The 12,669-nt window shown below is 38.2% G+C and overlaps 1 protein-coding gene across 1 annotated transcript in view; it reads right to left on the bottom strand.

Moving 5' to 3' along the window:
• LOC122808501 (CXADR-like membrane protein) overlaps window positions 1–12,669 on the bottom strand; it is an 874,569-nt gene that overhangs the window by 547,535 nt on the left and 314,365 nt on the right. The window contains exon 2 of the mRNA XM_044079457.1: window positions 2,954–3,081. Within this exon, the coding sequence (XP_043935392.1) occupies window positions 2,954–3,011 (58 nt within the window). The 5' untranslated portion in view covers window positions 3,012–3,081. The remainder of the gene's footprint in view (window positions 1–2,953; window positions 3,082–12,669) is intronic.

Here is a 12,669-nt window from a genome sequence, read left to right as displayed (position 1 = left end):
CTACGGGCAGATGCACTCACCTTGTTAAACTGTAGCTCAGCTATAGGCATATCTGGCATTTTTTTTATTGTTTTGTTACCTCACATTTCTTCAAAATAAATGGACTATTTCATTACATTTTATATAAAATGTAATTTTATATGTGTACATGTTTGTCAGGGACTTGTTTCGTGCTTATTTTGCTAAAAATAAAAGTTGGTGGTGTGGGGGCTCAAACCATGAATGCCTGCTCTTCAGCTGACATCTCTACCGCGACGCTATTGCTTCTCAGCTTATTTTGCATATTTAATTCTTATATGCTTTCCCACTGACTGCTAACTGTAGCTATGCTACGGGCACGCCCGCGCAAACTAGCGCACTCACAGGCAAACATCTTTACAATTTAAAAATATATATAACATGTTCATTTATATATTTTCTGTTCATAGTCTGTGGGGGCATGTGTTGTGTTGTGTTGTGTTTATTCACATTTCTGTGGACTCTGTCGTGGGTGTTTACTTTGGGCACTTTTACTCTTCTGGGGGCATGTCCGCTTGCAGGGCTCGGCCTACGGACATGCCCCCTACTGTCTTACACGGACCGTGTTAGACTTAGGTGTGATTCAGCATGCTCTCATGAATATGCAGAGCATGCTGACATCACTCCGTTTAACTGCAGCCTCCGTGTAAGAGTTATAACTCTTACACGGAGGCTTCGTGAATCCTGCCCAATGTCATTTACAGAGAAAAGTTAAGTTTGACAGATAATCTTCTTTGAAATGTGATAGGTATGGTTCATTGACTGATTCGCTAATACTGATTTGATCACAGACTTAAAAACAATTGAGGAAGTTGAGCTTTTTGAACTTTTTTCCTGTGGTTAATTTTACTCGAAATGTCTCCCCCCAATCAGGAAGAGATCATCTGCACAGCCATCTTTTTATAATTAAGTCTGAGAATAGCAAGTGAAGTAATTTTTAATTCTACAAAATTGTCAAAGCTCTAGTCATTCAACTAGTCTCATCTGAATGGGCTTTTTTCAGTAATTTGCCATTCATTTTACCACTGTGTCGTTTCCTCCTCAGCATCAAAAGGAAGGTAATATTAATATAGCTAAGCAATAAATAAGCTAACAAATACACATCTGGGTTTGACTTGGACAGTTTCTGCTTGTATATTACATGATTCAAAAGATAAGCAAAACAATCATGTCAGACAGTCTTTGAAGGATACATGTTGATCGATTGTCTCATTTAAGTGCTAATTGATCAAAATAAGTGGCCAAAATTACTTTCAATGAACCTAGTTAGCAAGTTTTTGTTTTTTGTTTTTTTTTGCTTGGAGCAAGCCCCATTCACCTCTCCCCAATGTGGAGGGACACTCTACTTTTGATGAACCTAGGAGTAAGTTTTTCATGCAGGAGGAAAACCCCTTGCGCCTCTCATGTAGGAGATGCCCCACACCCCAAAAACTTAAAATGCACTTACTCTGAGGTCTCACAACAGTGGAGAAAAAAGAAAACAACTATTGGTAAAAGTTGTTTATCCCAGTTTCTTTGACAGATCTGAACTAGTTGAAAAGGCTCTGTCTGAATAAGTTTGTAGATGACTGCAAGCTAGTGTCAGTTAATGAATCCTCAAATGACTTAGCCATTCTGCAGGAAGGTTTGTCTCAAATAAATAACTGGTGTTAAATCATGGACTGAAACTAAATGTCAAAAAATGCATTATCATATCCTTTGGAGTCATCTACTATAGAGAACTACCATACTGACAATGCACCCCTAAGACCTAACCTAGTTGTTTGGGATTTGGGAACTTTTGTGGACAGTGGTCTAACGTTCACTCAATATATGTCCAATCTCATAAGAAAGTCCTTCTACATTGCACATCCTCTAAACAAAGGGATTGTGCCTATCTCTAGGGATGACATTGTTCCCCTTTATGTAGCCTTCATTAGTCCAGTTATTGAGTATAATATCCCATTTAGCATGTATCTGTCCAGACACATGAAACAACTGGAACACCCACTGAGATACTTTACTAAAAGAATAGAAAGCCTAAACAATATATACTACATGGAACTACACAAAGCTCTGTCACTACACTCTGTATCCTACACACTGCTAATAGGTTACCTGTGTTTGGAATACAAGGCATCCTCCAACCCATTACTGATGGGTTTATTTCATATCAGCAAGTCAAATGGCATCAGAAATACATGGTCTAGGGATTTAAACTTCTTCTGCAACATCAAACAGTTTGGAGGGAAGGCTTCTCTCTCTGATGATACCAGTGCTCTGGAACAGACTCCTCATCCATGTAAACAAAGCTCATCCCTGCCTATATTCAAGCACAATTTTGATCTATAGGTGGTAAACAGAAAGTTTACCCCACAACTGCTCCTTGTACAACTAATGGACAGAGGCAGTTCCTAAATGGTTTAACCAATGCATTAGTCCCCTCATATTATCTATGGTATGATCCCAGTTATCCTCACTAGGGGTAATACATAATTATTGCGCATGAGATAAGTTACGGCTGCTCTAATACCAAATGGGATTACGTAATTCAAGTACCAAATGGGAAACTGGCTAGGCTTAAAAATGGTCTGCAAGAGCAGCTAGCCTAGCATTTACCTATTAAACCAATTCAGCAATCCCCTTTGAAAAACAGGCACAGCATAATTTGGGGCATACCAAGTTAAATTAAACTGATTTTTAAGTTGAGATATATAATGAAAAATGCATTCACTTTCAATGAACTGGCAAATATTTTATATTTCTCATTGCTTAATACTCCATTCATATAATTATAACATTGACTACTTGCATACCTTTATTAAAATATCAATGAAAGTACATGTAAAACTTATGCTATGTTAAGTATAATCCTCACATACCTGTAAGAGATGATATAGTAGTGAAAAGCAGAAGCTATCTTAGAATAAATAACACAGCATGGAAATGGACATACCTACTATGTTGCACAAGAGAAAGGCAGCTGCGATAGCATTTCGACAATCCATGATCATGCTTTAATCTTTATGAAATATTTTGCTTCAAATATCGAATGCCAGCACTCATCAATTATTCTCTTGCAGTCTGTAAAAGTTAAATTAAAAGCTTTTAAAATCCATACTTATCTTTTCAGTTAATAATGTCTTAAAACCCATACTTATCTTTCCAATTAATAATGTCTTAACTTTTAAAATGGGGCACACTTTGAAAGAAAACAAAAAGCAGATAGTTTTGAAAGCTAAGATGAAATCTTACTGGTAATGTTTATATATGTTCTTTTAGAACATCCTTTCTTTACTGCTGGTGTATCAACGTCTTTAAAATGAGCTCGGCATTTAGCAAATTCACACTTATAACCGCAGTGAGATGAGAAAATGCTTTCAATAGAATACAAGAAGAAGAAAGGAAAGATGTGGGTAGTTGGAAATGTTAAGTTGCAAAGAAAATATTACGCCCCTCACTGTAAAGCAAAGAAAAAAATAATACATAAACTACTATAAGATTTAAAAAAAGCCTTAGACAACTGTTATCCACAGACTTGTCTGAAATGTTTCTTTGTATCATTTCAATTTTTGTTAACATTTTTTGGACCTATATACATGTTGTATATAGTTTGCAGGCTCAATGAATGGTGGTGGAGTGAGAATTTATACAACTGTTTACTATGTGGCTTTGTATCATCTGTCTAGTGTTAACCTCACTTTATATTCTTTTTATTGTGTAAATGTTCTTTGTAAACAACAAAAATTATTTTACTAGCCTGCATCTATGATGTTTTCAACCTAGTTAGATCAATGTCTGCATGGTTTAGGTTTCTTTCTATCCATGTTAAACAAAACATAAAAAAAATAAAGTAGGAGGGAAAGAAAGAGAGAAAGAAATTATTTCTGAGAGAGAAGAGTATACTTCAGATACCGTGATGGGAAAAGGGTGAGTCAGATTTCATGTATGCTTTTTAGTCAGTGAAAGAGATAAAACAATTAACTAAATATCTGCAGGAAATGCAAGAGCAGGGAACAGAAATCGGGAAATAATCTGCAGTGCTGTGCCTATACTTGGTAACTTATTAAAGAGTTGTGTGGAGATAAAAGATTTAATAAGCATATGATACTTTGTTTACTCAGACTCTAGACTCTTTCCTTTTTTGTGAAGCTCTACGAGAAATGTTTTCTGGTTGAAGGAAACTGAACCAGCACTTATGACAAAGAATAAGCACATTGTGAAGATTTTCAGTGCCTTATTTAAGCAATAGCCGATGACGTGGTGTGGTTTATTGAAGATTTACCCACGGTTGGTGTGGTTTAATCACGAGGGTGAAGCCTGAGTGATTAAATAAAGCCAACTGTGGGTAAATTTTAATATACCATAACCACGGAGTCGGTTATTGCTATCATACAATGACATTATTTAAAAAAAAAAAAAAAACTTACTTTTCTTAAATAATGTCTTTGTATAATGGCGCATTACTGTTCTTCCACCGGTGGTGGTATACTGCTTCTTTGTGTTGATGTATGGGACTTGCATTTCTACTCATACCCAGTACATCAATGCTTTGAAATGGAAGCAACGGGGAAAAGAAAGTCTCCATTGCTCCATTTTTTTTTTTTTATTTATTAAAAAAAAAAAAAGGTTTTGACACTTTATACCAATGGAAAAAATTTGGGGGATCTGACCTTTTTCCGTTGTTATATTGTGGGATTTACAATGGGCACGCTGGCCAATCAGCGTGCATGTTTTGGAATATTAATGGGGGGGTCATTGTATAATTCCAGTTTTACACTCAGGCAATTATCCTAGCTGATAATTTCATGTCAGCTACCATTTCAGAAGATATGCTGTGTGTATAAGTAACAGTTGTTAAAATATGGAAACAGCAATATTAAAATGAGATATTAGCCACCACATGACTCCCTTATATTTCACACTGAAATCTTGCATTCACTGTCATTTACCATCCTGTTAAAATGTACGCTGTTTCCAAGGACACAACATGACTGTTTAAACATTCCTCATTTCCTTTGCACTCCTGTGATGATATTAGCAACAAAGTAATTATCAGTCAATCAAACTGTATTTATAATTTAGGTATGCAGTCAGATTATAGATGTACAGTGGTACAGATATATTTCATTTCTAATATGTACAGCTAATAACAATGGAGGAAAAGAAATGTGGAAAGTTATAGGCAATGATATAACAGGTGAAATGTGGATGAATGACAAAATTAATAAGATGTGTTTCTTGGTTTCTGTTGTCCGGGTTGTAATTACCCATCAGGATTTTTGTAGTCTGTAGAGAATGTCTGAGTGTACAAATCAGGAAGTTAATGAGGCATAAACCCCAGACAAGTAGAAACAGGACTGGTGAAATTCATTAGTGTATTGGGGGGGGGGGGGGATCACAGCCTGTAATAAAACTATAAGCTTGTTAGCATTACATTTCTTTGCAGTAAAGATTATGACAAATTAAGTTATCAAACTTAAGCATAATGTAAAAAAATACATACATTGTATATAAACTAGCACAGTATTGTAGGGGTTAATGTTGTCTTACAGTATTTGTTTCTTCAGTACAGTTCTTGGCTAGGAACTGTCTGAGTATGTTTCTTCCACATTGCTCTAGTATCTGCTTGAAATCTTGGTATGTTATTACTGTCTTTATACATAAAACTAGTTTTGAACTGTTGGTAATGGGAGATCCACATTATTGTGTCTTTCAGCATATATAAATGAATGTAGTATACCCAGCAATGAGATTTTTCTATGTATTGAGCCTATGAACGGATAGTTCCGTTCCAGTAGTTAAGTAAATTAAAAAGGGCTTCAACACAAACCAGTCAGATAATATTCTTTGGCAGCATAATCAGATCCAAAGAGTGCACAGTCTTCTGGTATTATCATGCAGCTTGGCCATTCTTCCTTGTAATCTCATCAAAAGTGTAAAGGCTCCAATTTATTCAGTAGAGAGAGTGGGCTCAGTATTGCACAATCAGAAGAACGTTCTGTATGCAATGGAGTACCCCAAAGAACTGTAGTTTTACCTTTTCTGTTTTATTTTTTTAAGACGTTCTTAAAGATCAATACACATCTAGGATATCACCTCACTACTGCTTGGCTGTGTTAGTGGAAAGCAAATTGCTATGACCTGCTGGGGTGGGAAAATAAATGGGCCAATAGGACAGTGGGATGGGCTGTATAACAGAATGCAGAGAAACACAAAGAAGTGAAAGGAAGCAATATAATAAAGAAATTACAACATAAATCATCTGTGCAAAGCTTTAGGCACAACAGTTAATGACAAGACCAGAACAGCCAGATAGCATCTGTTTGCAATTTTATGTTGATATACAAGTTACACAGATCAGACACTATCTTACACAGAAAATACCTGCATTCATTACTGTGTAATGAGCATTTTAATTACTCTAGTATTATAAAGGAATGTTTAGCTAAGTTTCCTCATATATATATATATATGTATATATTCTGTGGTATTTTCTCTTCCTTTAGCGATGTATAAATATGAGCTTGTGTGAATTATTTAATGTTATTTTGTTTATTTATTTGCCTTTTATACCCACCATCTTCTTCTGGGAGGTTGAAGTCTAACCTCCTACTTGATTAACAAAGCTTTAGTGATTGTGAATTTATTTTTCAACTTTAGAATTATCCTCTAACTCAATTTCAGATTCATCCCATTTCCTTTATATCCAATTATTGTATTTACAAGAAATCTAAATAGATGAAAAATGTAATGCCTCTTAGTGCCTCATCTCTTTCATTCTCTTCCCCTCTCCCATCACCATCCATCAATACTACCTACAGGAGGTCCACTGTATAGTTCATCAAGTATTTTGCTGTCTTGTCCATTTCTTTGGTCAGTCATCACCACTGCCTCCATCTGGTATTCACAGTCAGTTCCATGCCTTCAATTTCAGTGTTAAAACAGTGGCCCCATATGTACAAGCTACTGAAAACACATTATGCTCATATTGTTTATATGTATGTATCTCTCCCCATTGAGTACCGCAACATTTCTATTTATATCTATAATATTGCTGCAAACAAGACAACACCATATGATTTGTTTTGTATTCAATCTCCTGCTACCCAGCTACAAGGAAATGAGGAAGAGTCCACGTTTCTGTCTGACCAATAACAGATTCAGTCTGGGAAGGCAGCTTGATGACCAGCCATTCTTGGCCCTGTAATCAAGCTTCATCTATTGTATTACATTCTTGCGCACTTGGTTAACCTTTATTGAACCTGTTACTAAAAAAAAACTTTCAGAGAAGAAGCAAATGGATTTGTCTAATGCCAGCAGTATGTTTAGGGACACAGTTTTTCTGTCTGCATTGAAATCAGTTATTCTACACTCTACTTGAAAATCAGTGTGAGCATTTTGTATGCAACCTTGCATGTGGCCACATTTACTCTGATATGGTGTAGCTAACAGAGCAGCTGCATCAGATGTGTAATCCACCACTACGTCCTTCATTTATAAGTCATCTTTCATTTGCGATCTCATACCAATTATCAGGCATATTTGAAAATGTATTTCTAACTCCACTAAATTGTAAAAGTGTTTATCTCACAATATTAGATAGCTTCACTCCCATAAAAATGGAGCAGAAAGGAGTGACTAACCTACCACCAAATTATACAACAAAATGTAAATTAAAACAACTATACATATATACAAAGAAGCTTTAGTGAATTTTGTATTTCTAAAACTCATTTAAAGGGAAGGGAGGCATGGGAAAACATACAATGTGCTGGGATACAGTGGTTTATTAACATAGTACCTGGGACAATGTTATTTTGAACATTAATGGCAGTAATTAGCTAATATTTCTAACACTCTAGCTGAGATCATGGAAATATATATATATATATATATATATATATATATATATATATATAGCAGATGAAATTTAATTAAACAGTATGAACTCACCTTTCATGTACTTGAGGACATCAACCCTGGGATTCATTAAACCCTACACGGAGTGTAAGAATAGTGCAGCAGCTGCTGCATGGAATATGGCTGCCGAGCGATTCAGCAAACAGCTGATCTGATGTGCACAAGCTTGGCAGCACAATTCCTGCATGGACACCACTGCCTAATGCTAATTATCTCATTTGCTGGTAAAAACCATGCAAATGAGGTGAATTAGCAATTCAGCAAGCAGGCAGGTGTCCATGTAGGAATAGTGTAAGAAGCAGAAATGCGTTCAGTTACTAGCTGAACACATTTCTGCAAATTAGAAAACGGAGGCATGACAGCTAATAAAGCATGTATTATATCTAGTAGGCATGCAATGGCTAAATATATGGCCAGTGGCATGATAAATAGTTTAAATTTGTTAAAATAAAACTTTTTTTTTGGGCCGATCTCGGACTTTTAACCACAGGGCAGCAGTGCGCAAACGGGATTGTGCTGAAAATGAAAAAAAAGGGGGGGGGGGTCAATTTTTCAGAAATCTGCATTTTGCCATTATAGTCAATGGCCTGCAGAATGAAAACAATATCAGGGAATAGTGGTTGCTAAGGGGATGCTGGCTATGCACTGGAGCTGTGGATGATGATACCCATCAGAAATGCACGCACACCCACACAAAAACAACATAATGAGGCACACACACAAACCAGGATCATTATAGAGCATGTGTTTGGGATGCTCAAGTCATGATTCCACTGCCTTGACATATCTGGTGGAGCCTTGCAGTACTCTCCAGCCACATGTGCACACATGTTCATAGTATGTGCCATGCTACACATTATGATCCTGCATAAGCAGCTGCAGAAGGAATAAAATGGGGAAGGGCCACACAGCCCCCCAGCATTGCCAAGGTCTCCACAGGCACAGAGGGACTTGGAGGAGGAACATCCTGAGCCTGCCCCTGTAGGCAGATGGAGACATGCCCTGTATACCCTGTTCTTGGCAAAGAGGCAAGGCATAGCACATTTACTGACACAATAAGGCCAGAGGGACTGATCTCTCTCTGACTTGCACACACAGTAAAATGGATTCCAAACATCACACCACCTATACCTTACCATGTACGGGCAGCGTACTGCATGCATCCGACATAGTCAGCCCTCAAGCACCATCCTCATAACAGCCTCAGGCACAAGGCACGTTAGTCTCCTTAACAAAATAAATGAATGGAGTGGAATGTTCTGATAGCTAGCATACCTATGGCATTGATTCAAGCATGCAAGGGAATGGGGTGGCTTATTGAGGATAGCAGCAAACAACTGACAGCTCTGTGGGACAACAGGAAGTGTATTCCCAGTACTGGCCTACCCACACCATGCAGTACCACCCTAGCAGACAAATACCACTACAGTATATGTTGTGAGCCAAATAACTAGGGGGGTCATAGGTCACATGCATGGATGTCAAAGTGGGGGTCCCATACCCACCCCCAGCCTCACCCAGCAGATCAGCTGTAGAAAACCATACAGAAATGTCTGGCAAAGGCCCCCACATGGCGATATCCATGAAATCCCCACCTACAGACTTTTACACAGTGATAACACAGCAGGTCTGGCAGTGGCAGTATGGCTTTGAAAGGTAAGAAGTCTGAAACTACAAATGTTTATGCCAGAAAAATCTGACCTTTGGTCAATACTGTTATGCCTGTAGTCTCAAAGATGGGGCACACCACTATGCTAAATGGGACCAAAATGTTAAGCAAATATCAGCACAGTCCCTGTAAATGTGTATTGTGTACAGATGTGTCACCCCCCTCCCCACAGTCACATAAAAATGCAGTAACATGTCCCTAGCCTTAAGCAGCATCCAGCTGTCAACTAGAGTGATGGCTCAACATAAACAGAAAGCAATTGTCATTAACACCCACAGTCAACTTACTGGTGCCATCCCAGGGGTGTGCACTGCCTGGCAGCCTGGGAACATATGATCATCAGAATGCACTGCCTTGCTACAGATGGCCTGCATCTGTCACAGCTGGCCTACAGGCCTCTGGCAAATGCTCATGCCTCACCCACAGTGCCCTGTTAGGGAGTGTCTTGAGGTCCATAACATCAGCATAACTCAGTCTACAAAATGCAAAGAAAGGCCATGCTGCTAACTGCTAGGAGAAAACCTGCAAGTGTCAGAGAGCCAGAAATCTGGACAAAGCAATGAATAATGGGGTAAAAAAGATCCAAAGAGAAGAACACCTTTGAAGTACTGCTTTAATAATGTTATAAAGTTGATGGAATGATTGTAGTAGCATGGAATGTCTGAGGGGTACGAAGTCTGAAACTGCAATGTCAGCTGTTCGTAATATCTGACTTCAACCCTGAGTGACTTGCAAAACACTTTTCCTTGAAAAGCACACTTGTTTGGGTAACCAACAAGATATATAAGTCATGGATGTGGATATTCTGTGATACTCTGTACAGTAGACAGGCAGGGCTAGGAGTCTAAACATGGGAATGCACTCATTGCAGGCAGTCCTAATCCTGGAAGATAGTGACATGTCTGCACTCACAGAACCCTGGCCCACAGCCATGGGGAGTAACATACCCTTCCCTGATCACTCATCCTATGCAACATCCTGACCCCAAAATGTGGCCATCCAAGCAAAATGAGGTGGGCCATACATATATGTGAGACAAACACACACCTTCAGGCTGGTCAAACAATCTGACACACACAAGACCCTCCAAGTGCAGTCAGCCTTTGAGAAGACCCATATGCAAAGTACTGGTAGCTACAGGCAATCATACCTGACCCAGGACACCCCCCACACACATATCTTATCCCCTACAAATCTATGTGGAGTTTGCCTGTCACCCTGATCCTGTCTGACTTATATTACTCAACCGTGGACTGAAAATCAGACCAGGCCAGAACAGAAATGCACAGAGATTCCACCATTGTAATATATCACCAAGGTGCTGGACTGTTTCCACAGCACCAGCAGTCAATTGCTTGTAGACACATCTCTCAACAGGTTGGATTGTGCAAGAATGCATAGCATTTGGCCCATAATACTGGTGTGTGCATCATCCATCCTGTATTCCTCTTTTAAATCACTGTGATGACCTGAGGAGATATGTCACAAGATACTGAAACAATGCACAACAGTGTCAAATGGCATATATGTCAGATGTCTGCTAAAATAAGCCCTGTAATCCTAGCAACCCATACATTACTGAGTGAAATAGTCACAATCACCATATGGCCCATTGTCTCCCCATTTTCATAGGTTATCTCCAGATATCCTGCACCAACAGGTTGAGAGGTATGGCTGTAGCACAAAACAAACTGGACTGGAGTGCAACAATCCCTGGAATGGAGTCCCACATGTACTATACAAGGTTACACTGGGCGTGCTCATACACTTTGAGAAATGTCAGTAGGAGCTAGGAATGAACAGGCTATCCCCACCCAGTGCACTTCCCATTGCCCTACTTTAGCAGTTCTGAAGATGTCGGTCACCACAGAAGTCCTTTTCATCAGGCCTCAGCCCTATAAGCTCTGCAGTGTGTGCGATAACTGTGTAACTCTATAGTATAAATCAAGAGTTAGGTAGGAGTTCTAATCTCAGTCCTGGCAAATATAAAAGTGTGTATGTGTATTTGTGTTTACAAGTTAAACCTTTTGGGGCCATTCAAACCCAGTATACTTCCCCTTTCCCTACTTTAGCAGTCCTGCAGATATCAGTCACCTTAGAAGTCCCTTTTGTCAAACCTCAGCCCCATAAGCTCTGTGGTGGATGCAGTAACTTTGTAACACTATACTACAAGTGACCCGCTAGGTTGGAATTCCAGTCTCAGTCTATATCTTTTAGATACAGTATATCTATACTAATATATATATATATATATATATATATATATATATATATATATATATATATATATATATATATATATATATATATATATATATATATATTTATATATATATTCCTTTTTTGATAGTTATATATATGTTTGTATAACAGTATATATTCTATACATATTAGTTTTATATGTATAGCTTCATATAGCTGATGTATATACTTTTTAATATTTATCTATCACCATACACATGTATATTTATATATATACTAAACATGACTGATTTCACAGTGTTTATTCCCTACTGTTCTATACCTGTACTGAATGATATCTTCGAAAAAAACATCAGTCATTATTGCAGCTCAGATGGTGTAGTGGTTAATTGCTCTGGGTTTGGTATATAGGGTCCTGGGTTCAAGACGTGGCAGCGCTTATTATTTTGTTGCTGGGCAGAACAGTGGTTGATGGAGACAGGGTGATTAAGGGAGTTATAAGCAGTTGGAAACGGGTTTGCATGGCGCTAAGTGATGGCAACACATGGTTTAACAGGAAACTGCTTAATCTCTGCGCTTACAGCTGCTTATTGCAGCTTACTCCACTTACCCCCATGCTAATTTCTTTAAAAGAAAAGAAAAAAGGGGTGATAGGAAAGTGGTAAAAAGAGGACATGTAGAGAGAAAAATAATGTGACAGATAGCTAAGAATGTGTAGGACAGGTGTAGGGAAGGTCCATAGCTGTCCATTTCTAATACAGCAACAGGTGTGCATTTGTACAGATTCTGGAGGTGAATTTGGACACTCAAACCCCTGAGAGAGGTAAGGACAACAGGAATGTGTTGTTAATTAGACCATATTACGTGTGCAGTGGACA

Source organism: Protopterus annectens, chromosome 8.part0 (assembly GCF_019279795.1).
Source record: "Protopterus annectens isolate FY-2018-M chromosome 8.part0, PAN1.0, whole genome shotgun sequence".
Classification (NCBI taxonomy): Eukaryota; Metazoa; Chordata; order Ceratodontiformes; family Protopteridae; genus Protopterus; species Protopterus annectens.
The sequence above is the reverse complement of the archived record's forward strand: the minus strand, read 5'-3'. Positions and strand labels throughout refer to the sequence as shown.